The sequence below is a fragment of the Eleutherodactylus coqui genome, chromosome 9 (assembly GCF_035609145.1).
Source record: "Eleutherodactylus coqui strain aEleCoq1 chromosome 9, aEleCoq1.hap1, whole genome shotgun sequence".
Lineage (NCBI taxonomy): Eukaryota > Metazoa > Chordata > Amphibia > Anura > Eleutherodactylidae > Eleutherodactylus > Eleutherodactylus coqui.
In genome coordinates, this window is record NC_089845.1 from 91,151,224 (window position 1) to 91,169,142 (window position 17,919).

General features: G+C 41.3%; 1 protein-coding gene across 11 annotated transcripts in view; it reads left to right on the plus strand.

Moving 5' to 3' along the window:
* The window catches only part of DTNA (dystrobrevin alpha), a 226,281-nt gene that overhangs the window by 171,483 nt on the left and 36,879 nt on the right, over nt 1-17,919 (plus strand). For 5 of the 11 annotated variants that reach the window (XM_066578054.1, XM_066578055.1, XM_066578052.1 and 2 more), the window contains exons 11-13: nt 833-910; nt 9,496-9,588; nt 15,522-15,609. In XM_066578054.1, the coding sequence (XP_066434151.1) occupies nt 833-910; nt 9,496-9,588; nt 15,522-15,609 (259 nt within the window). The remainder of the gene's footprint in view (nt 1-832; nt 911-9,495; nt 9,589-15,521; nt 15,610-17,919) is intronic. The other 6 variants (XM_066578058.1, XM_066578059.1, XM_066578060.1 and 3 more) reach the window with 2 other exon arrangements.

A 17,919-nucleotide genomic window follows, 5' to 3' on the forward strand; every position in this document is an offset into this window, starting at 1 on the left:
TGGCTCTAACCTGACTAGATTTCCTAACCATCCCTTGATGTTATATGGAGGCAGGGAGAGAAAAGACCAAAGAACAGAAATCTAAATTGGAGTATGTGAGAATCAATAGAAAATCAAAAGACAAACTAAAGCAGAAATTCAGGGACCAAAATACGTACAGAAGTGCAACCAAGCTCAGGGCAATATTGCATCATAACATATAGGGCCAGAATACTAATTAGAACTCAGTATATCCAAGAGCATTACTGGCACCCTCTGTTCAGAGGAGCTGGACTAAATACGTTGAGCAAGTTACTGATTGATTGGCTGGCTGGTTTGTCAATCCTTCCAGCCAGCCTATCAACTAAGAAACAGAAGGGAGATGTTACTCCCTTAGCATGCACTGCCAATTGACACTGCATGTGTGTCAGCAAGCGCGTCACATGGTCTAGAGCTGACGTTATGACATCACCCCAGACCTGTGTACGGACCAGGAAGTTGTCGATGCCAGTGGCACCGTGACCATAGCGCCTCAATGGTAAGAATCCAACTTGCCTGATTCCTGCTTCCCAGACTACATTGACAGTGGATCTCCAATAAAACTGCAATGTCTATAGTAATCGCTTAATTCCATTGAACATATTGTCATCACCTGATAAAACACGGACTGTATCTCCCTTGTCTAGACTTAATTTAATTTTCTCAATTTAATTATATCTTGTCCTTTATTTAATTTCTCCGTTAGCAGAGAATCAATTTCTTTTCATTCTGGTATATTCAGCAATATATTGTACATCGTACCCTTTGTTTTTCCTATGAGCTTTTCTCAGCATTGTTCTATCTTGTTAACCAGCTCTACTCAAAAGGCCTCAGAAACAGAGCAGAGCAGACAGCTGGCTATGGCTGCTCCAACTTTGCTTAAAGGCAAAGGGTAAGTCTCGACTGACTTGTAGTACTGGAATCTGCATGCAGTCCCTCAGAGCATGTAGTGGTACTTTAATCCTACTAACCCATACTAATGACGATGCAAACTGAAGTATTTACCCCCTGCAGCACTTATAAACTTAGAAAAGTTGATTTACAAAACTTTCTATGCAATTCTCTCAGCATTAACTCGATTGAATCCTTATGATAAAATGTTTTGGAATATTTACATTCATCAGCATTAATATCATTCCAGAATTCTCTGCTAGAACCGTGTGTAGCACCTTTTATTATTAAAAGGGGTTGTCTAGGATTAGAAAAAAGGTCTTTTTTGTTTTGTTTTTTCCAGAAACAGAGCTTCTCTTGCCGATAGCTGTCTGTTCTTGCAGGTCAGCCCCATGCAGTTGAATAGGGAGGAGCTGCAATAGTAGATACAGTACATTTTATAATCTAGAACACACAATTAGTTGACAAAATACTAAATGTGATTTCGCAGTAACAGTAAGACCAAGCGGTTTTCCCAAAGTATTCAAATTCATCTCTGCTGACAACAGTTGTGTCCCATGGGATTAAACAGGAGATCCAAGCAGTCATATCATAGCAAGTCAATGTCTTCCACTATCCGGTACTCCACCTGTTGTTGTTGTACTCGTCTGTTGTCACCTGATCAAAGCCAATTTGGCCATGAGGAACAAAAGGATCTAACGTGTAAAAAGTGGTCAACTGTCACATCTGTCCAATGAGAGCCCTCATTTCACTACAAGAGGTGTAGAGGCTGGTTTACAATCTAATCTGCCTGCCTGCTTACAGACTGCACAGCAGCAGTATACGTATAATGAGGCTTACTGAAGCAGAGCATGCAGACAGCGATTGTTTGAAGTTTGCAGAGGCAGCAGAATATACAGAATTACATAATGCAAATGTCTTTCCACAACTGTCAAAGTTAGTTTTCCCGCCACGCTGGCTATATCTAAAAGCAGTAAATGTGACAATATGTGGCCACGGTGAGTATAATACAGTAAATGTCAGTGATAGTTGGTGTAACGTTTTACTAGCTGCCTTTGGCAACAATGTGACCAGGCCTGGTGACTGTTTACTTGTGAGTACTTTTGCGTATGTGGTGATACTGTTACAATTTGTGCATTGTGTAAGAGCTTTTCCTAAAGTAATCCGGAAGTATATCATGGACAACATACTGTTGTTTCTTGTTTCATGTCTCAATCTATAATATTATATTGAAAGAGTTTTCTGGTTTCCACCAACATTTTGAATTGTGATAATAGGGACAGATAGGAACTATTCATAATTTAATGCGAGGAATTCTCAGTGCTTACAGTTTGTAGATAATTTGCCGCTTTGATTAAGTGAAGTTTTCAAGCTGGATTTAAGGAATTTTTTTTAATGTGGAATGAGTTGTATTGTTCAAATAGTACAATTTAATGTATCATTATAATATATTTAAAAACGTAAGAATTTTTAAATGGGGTGAAGTAGAAAAAATGCAATTGCACCATTTTTGGAATGTTTATGGTGCACACACAATGTGAACATATGACATGTTAACATTATCCTGTGGATCAGTATGATACCAAATTTATATAGGATTTTTTTGTTGTACTACTCTCATTGTTAAAAAAAAGATCAATCCCTTAGAAGGAAACTTTATACATGTGATTGTAACGTTCATATAAGTGATTACAATTTCAGAGCAAAAGGATAATTTATTGCGGAAAACTGAACACTTGCAGCAAGGCTCTAGTACCCTGTTGTACTGCCTCTAGCTTGGATGCAAGATATGATACAAGCGGGCATAGAGGCACACAGGTTCCTTATGGTATCCTTCAGCATACTGGTACTCATTTGTTGTAACTGAGCCCTTAGCTTGTGCAAACTCATAGGCTGTTGAAGTTGGCAATACAGATGGTCCCATACATGTTTTGTTGGAGATAAATCTGGCGACTGGGCAGCCACAGAAGTGTGACAATGTTGTGGAGGCATTCTTGTGACATCCTTGTGCGTGCGACCGAGCACTATCCTGCTGCAAAATGCCTCTTGGAAGCCACCATAAGAGAAATGTGGCTGCAGGATGTCCTGAACATACCTCGGAGCTGTAATTATCCCTTTTACCACTACTAGGGGTGACCGACTGTCCTATGCGATGGCCCCCAGACCAACACACCAGCAGTGGGGTCAGTGTGCTGCGCCACAGCAAAAGCAGGATTGCAGCGCTCCCCTCTCGGTTTCCAGACATGAACACGGCTGTTGTCTATGCCCAAACTAAGCCTGAAATTGTTGCTAAAGACAACCCGCTTCCACTCCATAGTAGTCCAGTTTTGTCGTTCTCGACGCCACTGCAAACGGAGACTATGGTAGGTGTCAAAGGAACTACACGTAATGAGCGCTATGAGACCAAATGTCCTTCAGCCAAGCACCTGAAAATGGTTGTAACCGATACAGAGGCCTGTAATGATGGTGCCACCTGCATGGCAGACAACGAAACCATTGGAGCTGTTTGTGTTGTCGGACAAAGAAGGGTGTTTGAACTTAAAGATTTTTTTTAAGCTGTTGTCAAAAAAAAATATCTTAAACTTATTTTTGCCTTTCCAAACAGAGGAGGAGCAGAGGTATTACACATAAGTGCTATATAAAGTAAAAATAAGTGAGCGTGCGAGCGGAGTGGTTGTGGGTGCTGTATTCTAAGTGTGCTGTTTCCTGAGTGTGTGACTTGGGATTAGTGAAATAGCTGAGTGCATCATTCCCTATTTTATTTTTATTTGTGTTTTATATAAAGTCATAGTAATCTTTTAGCTTCTACGTGGTCTTCTTTTCCTAGAGGTTAAGTACATTGTGGTGTACTGTTAAACACTGTTGTATTTAACCCCTTAAGGACCAGGAGATTTTAGGGATTTTACCCGTTTGGTGGTTTTAGTGCCCTATTTTTTTTCTTCAACTACCAAAATTATTTTTGCTGCGTTTTTTCCCCCGTGACATATAGGGCTGTTTTTTAATATCTTTTTTTTACTGACTTTTTTTCAGTTTTTTTGTTTAATTGGGGGTAAGAAGCTAAAAAAAAATCTACATATTTTTAAATTTATAGTTGTTTATTTTTAAAATTCGTATATTTACACTGAAATAAGGCGCTAGAATGGGTTCCTCATTTTGTTTCAGATGTTTTGATGTATAATTTGTATAAATTCGGATTATAGGTATCATATGGCGATGATTCTGGTTGGCGTCGGCAGTGGGTCATTTTCTTTTTTATGTATATGTTTTTATCTTACTCTGTAATTTTTGTTTTGCAACCATTTCTTTTACCATCTATGTCCTGCATTACATCATATAAGACCTCTGGGGGCTACACTATTGTCACTCCAGAGGGATATTTTTCTCTACACCTGGGGCTTCTATGGATGCCCCTGCTACAGTGGAAAGGTGTGGGAAAAAAAATTATATATAATTTTTTTCCCCACGCCTTTCCACTGTAGCAGGGGCATCCATAGAAGCCCCAGGTGCAGAGAAAAACATCCCTCTGAAGTGACAATAGTCACTGGCAGAGCTGATCGGGGTCTGCTAGGACCCTGCAGCTCTGCTGTGACATAGGGCACTAAGTGGTCACATGATTGCTGGGTTGCATAGCGGAACTAACACTTCCGCTTTCACTTCTTAGTACGTAGCGCTCTTTGAGTGTTATTTAGCCTGGGAAGGAGAAGGCAGAAGCAGTTGAAAACTGCTTCTCGCTTATCCTCCGGTTCCTCCGCTGTGTCTGACAGCCAAAGACCCGACCTGCTCCTGCTTGATTGCAGGAGGAGAGGCTTAAATCCTGCGCTGCGTTTTTTCTATAGTGTGCTGTTTCTCAAGTATGTGATTTGGGATTAGTGAGTTTGGATTCAGGGACTATGGAAGAGTCACTTGTATTTATTTACTGCTTATCTATTTGAATTTTTGCACATATTACTTTGACAGTCGTGAACTGGCATACCCCAACAAGTTTGCAGAATTGGCAGATGAGAGGAGTGCCATTAGAGGATTAGCACTGCTGCAGCATGACCTAGTCTCTGACCATCATGATAATGTCTGCTACAGTAAGAAGTGGAATAGGCATGCAGGGCAGGTTAGACAGGTCCTGGTAGTGGGAGACACAAAGACCGGGATCGTCGACTGGTGTGGCGCTTCAGTGCAACACATTGTGGATCGGGTTGTAGATTATTGGGAGGGGCTTCTGAAGACCCAGTGATCATGGAGCGTATTGGCACCAATGACAGAGTTGGAGGTAGGTGAAAGGTTCTTAAAAATGATTTACGGGAACTAGCATGTGAGATTAAGGCAAGGAACTCCATGCTAAAATTTAAGAAGACAAAATCAGCTTAAAATTGCCCTTAACCTTTTTGACTTTGACAATGTCCTGAAACATAAGAGTACAGACAATAAATATGAAATGTTTAAAAATATCTGAAATACTTACTGTGAGCAGTTCATGCCTTACAGGAATAAAGGAATTAGGAATAGGAGTAATTAGTATGAAAGGCAGACCGTTGTTTCTTATATTTAAGGACTCTATAGTAATAGGGTCTGTTTCATTGGATTGGCGCATAACCAATGTTGTAGCAATATTTAAAAAGGGGTTTGAAAAGTGAACCTGGAAACAAAAGGCTGGTAAGTCTTACTTCTATTGTGGGTAAAATGTTTGAAGGGTGTCTAAGAGATGCTATACTGCAGGACCTCAAGGAAAATGGCTGTATAACTCCGTATCCGCATGGGTTTATGAGAGACCGCTCCTGTCAAACCAACCTGATCAGCTTCTATGAGGAGGTAAGTTCTAGACTGAATCGGAGAGAGTCCCTGAATCTTGCCTATCTGGACTCTTCCAAAGCGTTTGATACTGTGCCGCATAAAAGGTTAGTGTATAATATAAAAAAAGGCTTGGTCTGTGTAAGTGGGTAAGTTCAGTGATGGCTAGTAGAGGGCAGTTATTAATGGTACATACTCTGATTGGGTCACCATTACTAGTGGGGTACCACAGGGGGCAGTATTGGGCTGTATCCTTTTTAATATAGTTATTAATGACCTGGTAGAAGGATTCCACAGTGAAATATTAATTTGCAGATGATACAAAACTATATAAAGTAATTAAAACATGAGAGGACAGAATGTAGTTGCAAATGGATCTGGATAAGTTGGGGGTTTGGGCAAAAAAAGTGGCAAATGAGATTTAACATTGATAAATGTAAGGTTATGCACATGAGCAGGAAAATACATGTCACCATTACACACTTAGTGGAAAACCACTAAAGGCTGGGTATTAAGCGGGTTTGGCAGCCAAAATCCACTGCAAACTCGGCAGGTGCCAGCTGTTTCAAACAGCTACGATCATTGCTACCTCCAATCATGGCTGTTTGATAGCTTACATGCACTGTCAGTCCTGAACGCAGCTTGTAAGAGGTTACGCGATGCAGGAAGACCCCTCGACTCACCATTAGCCATAGCAGTGAATAAGTGATCAATGACGGGAGCCAGCTCCTTTTCCTTCACAGTACGGAACTGGCATTAATTATAAATACACATAGTAAGAGATGACCATCGGCACTTTGAGGTTAGCTATAGCCATAAAGCATGAATTAGAAAGTATCTTACAAGCCTCCTTCCCTTACCCTTTCCTTGTGTAGTAGTAAATGGCACATCTGCTCCCCACCAGGGTCTAGTGCATATACCGAGCTCCCCCACTGCCTCTCATTAGTTCCACAGTCTGTCTGACGAATTGTACAAGATTCTCAGTTCTAGAGATATAACTGGAATGAGACGCAGGGCAAGCCTAGAAAGTAAGTGGTTGAAATATTTTAATATTCAATTACAAATATAATTTTTATGTAAAAAAGAACAAAACATGAATTTCAAGGGGAATAAAAAGCCTGTTGTGCCTGGAAAGACTATTAGTAATATTCAGCTCATCTAGATAAATAAGTGCAAAGTATTAACATGCTAGACATTTACATATACTTTTAGGAGGAGTAAAAAGTAAAACAACTAAGCCTAGAAAGCATAAGGATCAATAGTGCATGGAATGATATATTTAAGTGGGGTAACCCTCATATGCCCCCCTTATTTAAATGTGTGTGTGTTTCCTTTTAAATATTTATTGTTGACCTGTTTTGTGCCATACTATACAGTGCTGCATGTTTGTGTATTTGTCACCCTAGTGTTATTAAAGGACTAGTTGTTCACTGTATCTGTTGGCACCGCAAGACTTTGCTAGTTTCGCAGTTGACAGCTCTAACCCTTTCCAATCCAATTTGTATCCTGGTTTTCCTAGGGGGCTTACTCTTTTTCTGCTGTTATACAACGGCGCTATCTGCTGGCTAAAGCCAGTACTGCATGAGGTGGCACGTTGGATAGGCTCCGATAGCAGAGAGGCTGGCAATATACAGTAAGAGAACCCTGATGGATGTCTTCCAACATCGGAGCTGTACAGCCTTAAATCATAATGTCTTAAAACGTCAGACAGTGGATTGGAAAGGGTTAAGGAGGAGGTGCTGAGCATCATCCCACACAGAGCCCAATACGGACATGGTGGAGCAGTTTGGTGCTAGAGTTTTGATGGGAAAGAGCCAGGAGGAGTGTTAAGTGGAAGAGTTTGGTACCAAAGGAGCCTAGTTAATGTGCGAGCAGAGCAGATACGAGCACAGCCACTGTGGAGTGTGCCAGTGGGCTGTAGGCAAAGTCAGTTTTTGCCACCATGGAGATTGTTGGTTATCCAGAGTTCTGGGCTGTGCTGCACTGTGCAAATGGGCCCAAGTGCTGTCGCTGGAAAAGAGGCCGGTGAGCATTGCTCGGTCAGAGTGGGCTGTAGACTCACCATCAGAGAGTTAGAGACCGAGACCAGTGGATCAAGAAGCAAGATAAGGCAAAGGAATAGAGAGTTATCCCTCTCCTGTGCACACGTGAAGGTTCAAGTATTGAACTGTTAACTGCAAGGAAAAGTTGATCTATGTGAAGATGAGGCCCTTTTACATGCAACGATTATCGCTCAAAATTCGTCCAAATGGCCAAAAATGAGCGATAATTGTTATATGAAAACGCGGGCATCGTGCACTTTTTATTTGAACATTGGATTTCAGTTACACTTAAAAATCCATCGTTCAGCCACTGAAAGACTGAGCAAATACAGATGCTCCCCGACTTGCGAACAGGTTCCGTTCCGGGAGCCCGTTCGCAAGTCCGTTTTGTTTGCAAGTCGAACAAATGGTAGTATGGAGGGGATCGCGGGTGGATCCTGCTCCATACAACGTCGGGTGCAGGCTGTTTCTTACAGCGGGGGCACCCGGCGGCAGCAGTTCAGACGAGCAACGCCGCTTGTCAGAACTGTTAACACTTTAAATACCGCTCTGACAGCGGTATTTAAAGTGTTAACAGTTCTGACGAGCGGCGCGGCTCGTCAGAACTGCTGCCGCCGGGTGCCCCCGCTGTAAGAAACAGCCTGCACCCGACGTTCAGGGGGCCCGTACAGCGTCCCACGATGAGATCGCGGGACGCTGTGTGGTTGCTAGGCAGCCGGGGACCTCCTGAAAGGCCCCAGGGCTGCCTATGCAGAGTGCCCATCAAGCGCACGGCTTGCTAGGCGCTCTGCATAGACAGCCCTGGGGCCTTTCAGAAGGCCCCCGGCTGCCCAGCAACCGCGATGTGACCGGACAGGCTTCTATCAGGCTTGATAGAAGCCTGTCCGGTCCCTGCACAGTATGATGTAATGCCATAGCATTACATCATACTGTGCTGTACAGATAGTTCGTATCTAGCGAAATTCGTAACTCGAATGTTCGCAAGTCGGGGACTATATGTACATTCAATTTGAATGTATTTCACTCATCTTTCAAAACACTGCAAGATGCTCTACCAGTGGCATGTTCACACTAGTCGCGAGGAGAACAATGCAATCTGCTGGCAGCTGTGAGGAGAACAAAGGAATGTCTTGACAGCTGTTTACACAGCTGGGAGTGTGTTTAAACACAAGCTGGGCTCAGCAAACAACTCCTGGACGTCCTTTTACATGCAAATGAAGATGATAAAGTGGTAATGGCCAGCTTCCTCTCTGACCCGGGGTTGGCCAGTACTCCTTGAAACGCCCTTAAAACAGTGCCACGCTCATGGATTGTGTGTGATATTGCAGTACAAGTCCATTGAAGCGAGTGAGGCTGAGCTGCAATGCTACATGTAATCTGACTACAGATGTGATGCTGTTTTTAAAAGAAAGCAGCCTTTTTTTTCTAATCCTGTACAACCTTTTAAATGTGATGTGATACACAATGTGAATACATTTTGAAGGGTATATACATTTTGCTTGGTAGTTTACTGTACATAGCTGAAGTTCCCAGATAGCTGTGCATTCCCTTTACAGTATATATGTAGCCGTGCATGCTTCCTACACCTTAGTATGCTGATTAGAGGTGATAGTTTATTTCGCTGCATGCTTTTTCTCTCTCTCTCTGCGTTCTTTCTCCTGACTTACATTCCTGGCATGTACGCATTACATTTTTTTCCTTTTTGTTGAATTTCTTCATTTTTACATTTTAAGTCTTTCCTATTTCCAAACCATCCTTCTAGGTTACAGTACAGCCTGGATGTGGCAGACAGGCTGGCTGATGAACATGTTCTCATCGGGGTATATGCCAATATGCTGCAGAACAACCTTTCACGGTTAGTTAAGGCTTGGCAAATGTCTTGTTTGTACAAAATGGAGGCTGAAGCACATGATGGTCACTGGTTGATGAACCCTAGTCAGCCAAGTCAGATGACTTCAGCATGTGCTCAGGTGCCCTGGTTCCTTGAAGAGATCTGCATGTGTAAGAAAGAGACTAATCTTGCATCATGCTGCTGTTTGGTGTCTTGGTTTTATAGACGAGGTTACGTTTTTACTGTCTGTATGTAACACTGAGATACTCATCTGATGTCTTCAGAAGTGTAGTTAATTGATTCATTTGCCTGTAGTGAGTATTGACTCTTGTCCGTATCCATAATTTAGTCCTTTTTATATATTTTCTTAAGCAGACTATAGCAATATTCCGAATTGGAAGAATCGAATAGGCTTGAGGTAGTCAGGGACCCAACTACAGCCAACTGAAACTAAGGCTACATGGTGAATGTTGGCAGCGACAGGGGTTATTGTGTAGCCCTGCGACCTCCCGCTCTCATTGATGTCAGTGAGGTTGCAGTGAATGTTACAAGTGGCTTCGATCAAGACCCACGGATTGCAAAATATCCAGCTTCTATGTTTTATTTGTGACCTGCAGGTTGCATTTGCAGCCACCTGTGACTCGCAATGAGGGTGTGAGGTTGCAGGGCTACATGGCAATCTTTGGCAGCCGAAAGTTGCGGTCTAGCCCTAGCCTAATAACTCCCAAACTTGCTGCAACTATCACGGGGCCCTCAACCATGTGATATAAAACCAGTAGGACTTATTAGGTCCCTTTAACACATGGCACATTTGTTCTTCTGCATAAAAAAAAAGGCAAAATAAAAAATGAAACAAAAGTGCAATAATATGCATGTTTAAAAAAAAATAAATAAATTATATATATATATATATATATATATATATATATATATACACACACATACAGCAGTGGAAAAAATCTACATAGGTTTCTTCTAGATTTTTAACAGATGGCAATGCCATGCATCATTTAAGCTACTGTAGTTTCCCTATTGAAAACATAGAAGTAGAGTTATGAATCTGGCTTTTGTTGCCCATAGCAACCAAAAACAATGCAGCTTTCATGTTCTGCTCTAGAAAAATGAAAGCAGTGCTGTGATTGGTTGCTATGGGCAACAGAAGAGTTTTTTTTAATCCAGTTTCATAATTCTACTCCATATTTATAAAAAATGTGTAGACCTTTCGTGAGCATTCTTTTTTCTTTGTTATTGTTCCAATGTATCTAAGATAGAAAAAAGACACTACTTTGAAAGAGACCTTGAACAACCGTTAGTGACTACTAATAAGGGGCTTTATTCTACTACATATGACATAAGTGATTACAGAGCGAGCGGACTCCTTCTATAAGCCTCTCAGTGCCCCCACAATACAGTGGCCTTCTATGTCACTTTGAGCCTAAGGAAAGTCCATAGGTCTGCGATCTGTACACCTATTAAGCCATGCCAGTGGCAAGTCCTAATAAGATGCTTTTCAGTTTTGCATAAGTAGTGCAGTGTATTATGTAAGCAATCGAACTGCTGCTTGTTTGAATACTTTTGTGGAACTAGTGTTGTAAATAGGAGTTCAATAAAGTGTTATTTAAAAGCGAATCCCAAGTAAAAAAAAAAAAAAACGCTGCATTTTTTCCTTTCAGGATGCTTTTTGATAACCCCCCCCCCCCCCCCCAAAAAAAAACACTGCATATAATTGGTATGATTGCATCTGTAATTACCTGAGTTATAACCTTTATCACGGCACCCTGCATGCTGCTGGGTGGATACCAGATTTATTTAGCTTTTTTCTTTTGAAGTTCTACTACTTTTGCAGAATGAAAATACTTTTTACTAATTTGTTTTAATGTTGCCATTCTAGGACCAATAACATTTTACATTTTTCCATCAGAGCTGTATGAGGGTTTATTATTTATGGGATGAGTTGTAGTTTACTTTGGTACCATTTTGGGGTTCATCTGACTCTTTTTTGCAAAATAAGGCCGGGTCCACATTGTGGCTGATTTGCAGTAGAATGTCTGCAGTGGCTATTTCGCTGCAGATCAGCAGCAAAGAGCCTGCCCCTCACCATTTGGCGGGTTTAATTGCATATTTTTGTGCGTAATTCACCCCCTCGTTGAGAAAAAGTGAATTCCACAGAGGAAACGGCGATAAAATTGACACACTGCATAACTGAATTCTGTAACGCATGTCCATTTTTGCATGGGTTTTGTGCGGATTATTTATGCAGCTTGTGGATGAGATTTTCAAAATCGCATCCACTTTGCTGCTACTGTAAATACCGAATATCTGCGTGAATTTCCAAGGGTCCGCACAGAAATTCTGTGACAAATATGCCCCGTATGGACCCCCCTAAGTCTTCTGTTTCAAAATACTTATCTATATAACTTGTATAAAAAGTTGCAGGGTATTAGAGAGTTTTTTTATTCTGTCAAACTCAACTGACCTGACAAAAGCAAGGATAATGAAAATGCTGTGTGTGGCTCTGTGGAAATGGATTTAATTACCCCCTGAAACATAACATAACAGTGGTTTTCCTGCTTAGGGCTCGGTCAGACGAGCGTGTTTTAGGTCTCTGTAAAATGAACGCTTCTAAACGAACCAATGGGTTCTTATAGAAGCGTTCATATGCGCAGAATTTGCAGCGCGCACCTTAAAAAGATAGGACATGGTGCGTTTTGCGCAGGAGTTTCCATTGACTCCTATGGAAACAGGAGTTAATGGAAACTCCTGCGCAGGGAATAGTTTTCCCACTGCTTACAGCAGGACATTCAAAAGGTGCTTCTTGCCAGAAGCACCTTTTAAATGTCCCGCTGTTAACCCCTTAGTCCCCGCGGGATGAGGTCACGGCTCCGTTAATCCCCGCGAGGAGTCTCTTCATCACTGAACACTGTGACAGCACTGTCCGTGTTCAGTGATGAGGGGACTGCAGCGGAAAACAAAAGAATCCCCTGCCACAGCTGTCACAGCTGTGCTAGAGGAGCGCAATGCCATCCCATTGATTTCCAAGTATGGAGTTCAGTTGCCTTTTTTATGAAGATCTAGTTACATCAGGCCTCACTATACCTCCAAATGCTTTCAGCTTTATCAGAATTGTGGCATGCTCCATCAGAAACCGTATTACAGAGCTATTCTTCCATAGAAGCGTTGCCTACATGATGGCAGATCTGTGCGTTGTATGTGATAAAACAGGCATACGTGTTCTTCCATTATTTGTTTCTACTTGCTAAGCCTCACAGGTAGTAGATGTATTATATGCTTTTTAATGTCATTTTCTGATGGTCTAGGAGTTCAGAGTGTGCAATCATTTACAAGAAGTATCTAAGAAGTCATAGGTTTTATTTATAATAATTGTTTAATTATGAATTATCCTGATCCACAATTTACAAGCATTGTTTTCGCTGTCCAATCGGAAGTAATCGGAACTGGAAGCAAGCCTACTTGGTTGGTTGAGATACATATGATCCCATAGAGAACTATCCACTGCTAGACTGTACTGCTTTAGAAAAGTATTGCAAATTATGTAACTTCATGGTACCATGTTGTTTGCATGAAAAACTAAGTGAACCCTTTGGATTTACCTGGATTTCTGGATTGTTAATTTGAAAAAAAAAAAAGTTTTCTGATTGTGTTGGACTATAAAGCCAGTTTGAGACGAGCAAATTGTAATACGTCCGTAATACGGATCTGTAATACAGAGGAATTACAGATGACATCACAGCTGCACGTCATCTGTATTTCATCAGTTTTAATCTGTATTTGCTATCATTGTTTTTATTTTCTAATGGGCAAATACTGATCTGTATTTGCACAATAGAAAATAATACAGAGGCAAAAACGGACAGGCTGTGTTTTTTTTTTTTTTTTTTAATGCCATCAAAAATATGTATATGTGAATAGATTTAGATTAGTTAAAATCTGCTTGTCTGAAAGCAGCCCAAGTGTATCATAGGTAACTGTCTAACTAATCTAATGACACACACAGAGTTGTACTGTACATATATCTAATTGAGCACACTGAGTATACCTCCACTGTGCAGCGAGAAAAAGTAAGTGACCCTCTGTGTTAATGACTTCTCCAAGAACTGATTGGCGAAAGGTGTTTCAGGTAAGGAGATGAGATTGGAAGTGTAAGTTTCATAGGTGTTTTGCCCATTAAATAAAGGAACACAAAGCCTAGTTACTGACAGATCTGTTCTTCTCGAGCAAAATTGGTCAACCGTGCCTCGATGCAAACAACTTTCAGAAGAACTTGGAAGAGTGTTATAGCAACTCATGGAGCTGCAAATGGCTATAAAAAGCATTGCTTAAAACTATCTATAGTTAGACAAATTTATCTACAAATGGAGAAAATTCTGGACTGTCTCTACTCTCTGTAAGAGTAGAGGTCTGGTTTAGATCAATGCAAGAGCACAAAGGGCAATTCAAAAAGAGGTGAGAAAGTACCCAGGGATAACAGCAAAACACCCACAGAAGACTCTACAAATTAAACCTCTTTTCATGTATCTACTACTTAAGTGGTATTCCAAGAAGAAAGTTGTTCATAAAAGAAAACTGCTGCTATCCAAAAAAGAAAAACATTGTAGCCTGTCTCAGGTTTACTTGAGGCCAACTTGGTGTTCCACAATGCTTCTAGGAAAATGTTCTATGGTCAAAAATGAAACACTAAAAATAACTATGCAGACCAAAACTTCAACCTCATCCCCACTTTGATGCATGGGGAAAGAAGCATCATGGTTTGGGTTTGTTTTTGTTGCCTGAGGTCTTTGATACCTTGTGACCATTGAGAGAAGAATGAATTCCAATGTGTATCAAAGCAGTTCACGGGAGAATGTAAGGGCAGCAGTCCATGACCTCAAGTTAAAGAGACATTAGATGATACAACAAGACAATGACCCAAAGAATACAAGTAAATGAACTAAAGAATAGTTGAAAAATAAGATTTGTGTTTTAGAATGGCCAGGTCAGACCTTAACCCTACTGAAGTCAAATGAAGACGATCCTGATTGAGGTTTGCAGTTTGCTGAGGAGATTCTGAATCTGTTACAAGATGACGCAACGCTGATGGGAGAGGGCGATATGCACAGAAGAGGCAAAATATAACCTGGCAGGATCAGTTAAACTTCATAACTGTGTTTGTTGGCATGCAGAAAATCCTCAGGTCCAAATTGCGCGTGATAGCCAAAGCCCAAGTGTGATGGTTTTGGGACAGGTGGCTTATGATGTTTTTATTTGACGAAGGGGTCACAGGAGAAACCTTGCTAGATCTTATTGATCGCTGCAACATCAACGAACTGTGGTGGCAGCAAGACGATGCGCCACCACATTATACCAAAGTGGTTTGTAAATGGCTCAACATGTTCACTGGGCTCCACCTTCAATTCTGTGCCTGTAGACTTGGTCTTTCTGATAACCCCACAGAAAAAAATCTGTGATCTGGAAGAGAACAGCCACATAATTGAATAAATTGAGGTACTGAAGCACCACATTGTTGACGAATTTGGTAGAAAAGTGTGCAAGAATGTTGAGTTCTGTTTGCAAGCATGTATTGACCTCAGTGGGGGCATTGTTGACCATCTACTTGAAAACTGCTGAATACACATTTAAACAACTGTTTGAATGAATGTTGTAATAAATATCTTTATTAGTTAACGAGTTAAATAGTATGCCATTATACATGGGCAACCCTGTAGTTTCACAGAACAATGCTCTCTAAATATAGTATGAACAGTTTATAATTATCATAGTTGAACATGTTCCTTACTGTATTGACTCCTTGGTGTTCCTTGCTGTAGCAAATTTGAATAAATGTGAAAAGGCCATTTACTTACATACTGTTTGAGTTATTTGCTTAGCATGTGGTAAATTTCCAGGTGTAATATCTTTCTTTTTCCACTTTTTCTTCTGTCTAAAATTCCTTTGTACAGAATGCTTGACAGTCCCAGCCGCCTAGACGAAGAACATAGATTGATTGCCAGATATGCAGCGAGGCTGGCAGCCGAGACCACTTCATCAGTAAGTACATTTATCCTAGAATAGAAGCATGCAAGAGTTACATTCCTGCTAGGATTTTCTTCATATGCTTACACGACCCGTAGTTTTATACATTTTGTTTTTCTTTTTTAGTTTTGAATTGCTCATTTATTACTGTTTACCCTGTAAGGCCTCATGTCCACGGGCGGGTCAGATTCCGCTCGTGGGATGCTGCAGTGGGATCCGATACTGCCCACTGCAGAGGACATTTTTTTTACTTGTCCAGGTCTTCTGCGGACCGGTGCGGGTGTTCTCCCTTCCAGACTGGATCTTCTTTACTGCAGATGTGTCCGGCGTGCGGCACGCATGCACAGTACATCTTTTTTTTTTTTTACAGCTCCTCCTTTCCTTCGAGATCTGGGGCACGTCTGCAGTGTCAGCTGTGGGTGTGCCACGGATCAAACAGCTTCCATTGACTTCAATGGAAACCGTCCCTGCGGGATCTGCAAAAAATGGAGCGTGCTGCGATTTGTTTTCCAGACCAAAACAAATCCACATGCTTAAATTCAGCTGTGGGCGCCCATGTCTCCCTATGGGCGGTTTGATTTGCAGATCTCCCACGCGGATTCCGCAAATCAAACCTGCTCATGGACATTGGGCCTAAGATCCATGTAATACCTGTGTGTATATGCATTATGATACAGAGGGACTGGTTAAAGGAAACATAGTGCAAAAGAAAAGTTGAGGTGTAGCCTATACTAACCAATGTTTCTATGTTGTTATTTTTGTTATACATGTTATAAAAATTCGCTTTGTACTAATATTAATAACAACTATGCTGCTTTTCTATTTCCTGTGGTGTAATTATATATATATATATATATATATATATATATATATATATAATATACACACACACACACAATGGTTCTTACAGTCGCAATTGAATTTATACAATTATTCAACCCCCATTGAAAATCGATTATTAGCCAAATTTACTATCTCAGTTGTTTGCAAAATATCAAACAAGAACAATTTAAACAGCTCAATACAACAAATGGTTTCTCCATATTCAACACAAAATGCCACTGGTAATGACTATTGCAATCTCAGGATTCTTCACCTCCTTTGTGACTTTGTGGCCAGCATTCTTAGTACATAGTAGAGCACTGTTTTTTCTTTGCTGCTAAGAACTGCTGCAAATGTCATGCATGGCCACACCAGCCTCTGAGAGTGTTGATGAGAAATGTTAGCCCATTTCTCTTGGGCAGTGGCTTCTAGTTCACTAATCTTGATTTTGTGTGCAGCAACCACTGTCTTCAAATTTCACCAGATTTCAATAGGGTTAAAGTTAGGTGACTGTGACGACCACTTCAGAATCTTCTAGGAAACCAAACCTTGGTGAACTTTGATGAATGCTTGGGATGATTGTGCTGTTGAATGGCACGTGGATGCCCACCTTCCGCTTGCTCACAGAAGGCATGACGTTTTCTCCTAGGATTTCCTTATACTGGATTGAATCCATTTTGCCTGTTACACACTGCAGGTTTCCACTGCCAGATGAAAATAAATGACCCCGGAGCATCTCTGAGCTACATACATGCTTCACCGTCTACAGGGCATTCTTTTCAGTATATGCTGCATTCATCCTTTCAGACATACTGCAGATCCATCGGCCACAAAATATGTTTTTGTTTCACTGCTCCACAGAAAAGAATCCCAAAGCGTATGTGGCTTCTCTATATAGAGCATATTGGAGTCGCCATTTCATGTGCTTTTGGGTCAGTAGAGGTGTACATCTCGGAGTTCAGGCATAAAGACCTTCAGCATTTATTATGCGCCTTACTGTGCAAATGGAAAGCCTACATTGAGCAAACAGCAGAGAGTAGCCTAAAATAAGGTATTTTGCAGTCAATCAGCGGTTTCTGACCATCTGCCTCCTCAGGAATCTGGTGGCAGCCGGTAATAGCTTCCACTTTCTGCCACATCCAGGCAGTGTTCCTCTAACTTGGAATTTGAGAGCTATGCTTTAATATAAATTGAGAACGTGAGTTAGAAAATCTTGAAACCCTTAGGCTGGGTTCACACGGGGCGTATTCCCGTCGGAAATCTCGCGGTTTGGCCGCAGCTTAAACCACAGCGGCTTTGAAGCGGCCCGGCCGCTCGCTTTTCCGTTGCGGCCGGCGCTTCATAGAGGAAAGCGCGGCCGCGACAAAAAAAAAAGTAAATAGACATGCTGCATCTTCTGAAACCGCGGCTGCCGGACTTAGCGCAGCGGATTGGCCGTCCCGTGTGGACGAGATTTCTGAGAAATTTCGTCCACATGGCTAGCTAATCCAGCCTTAACATGAG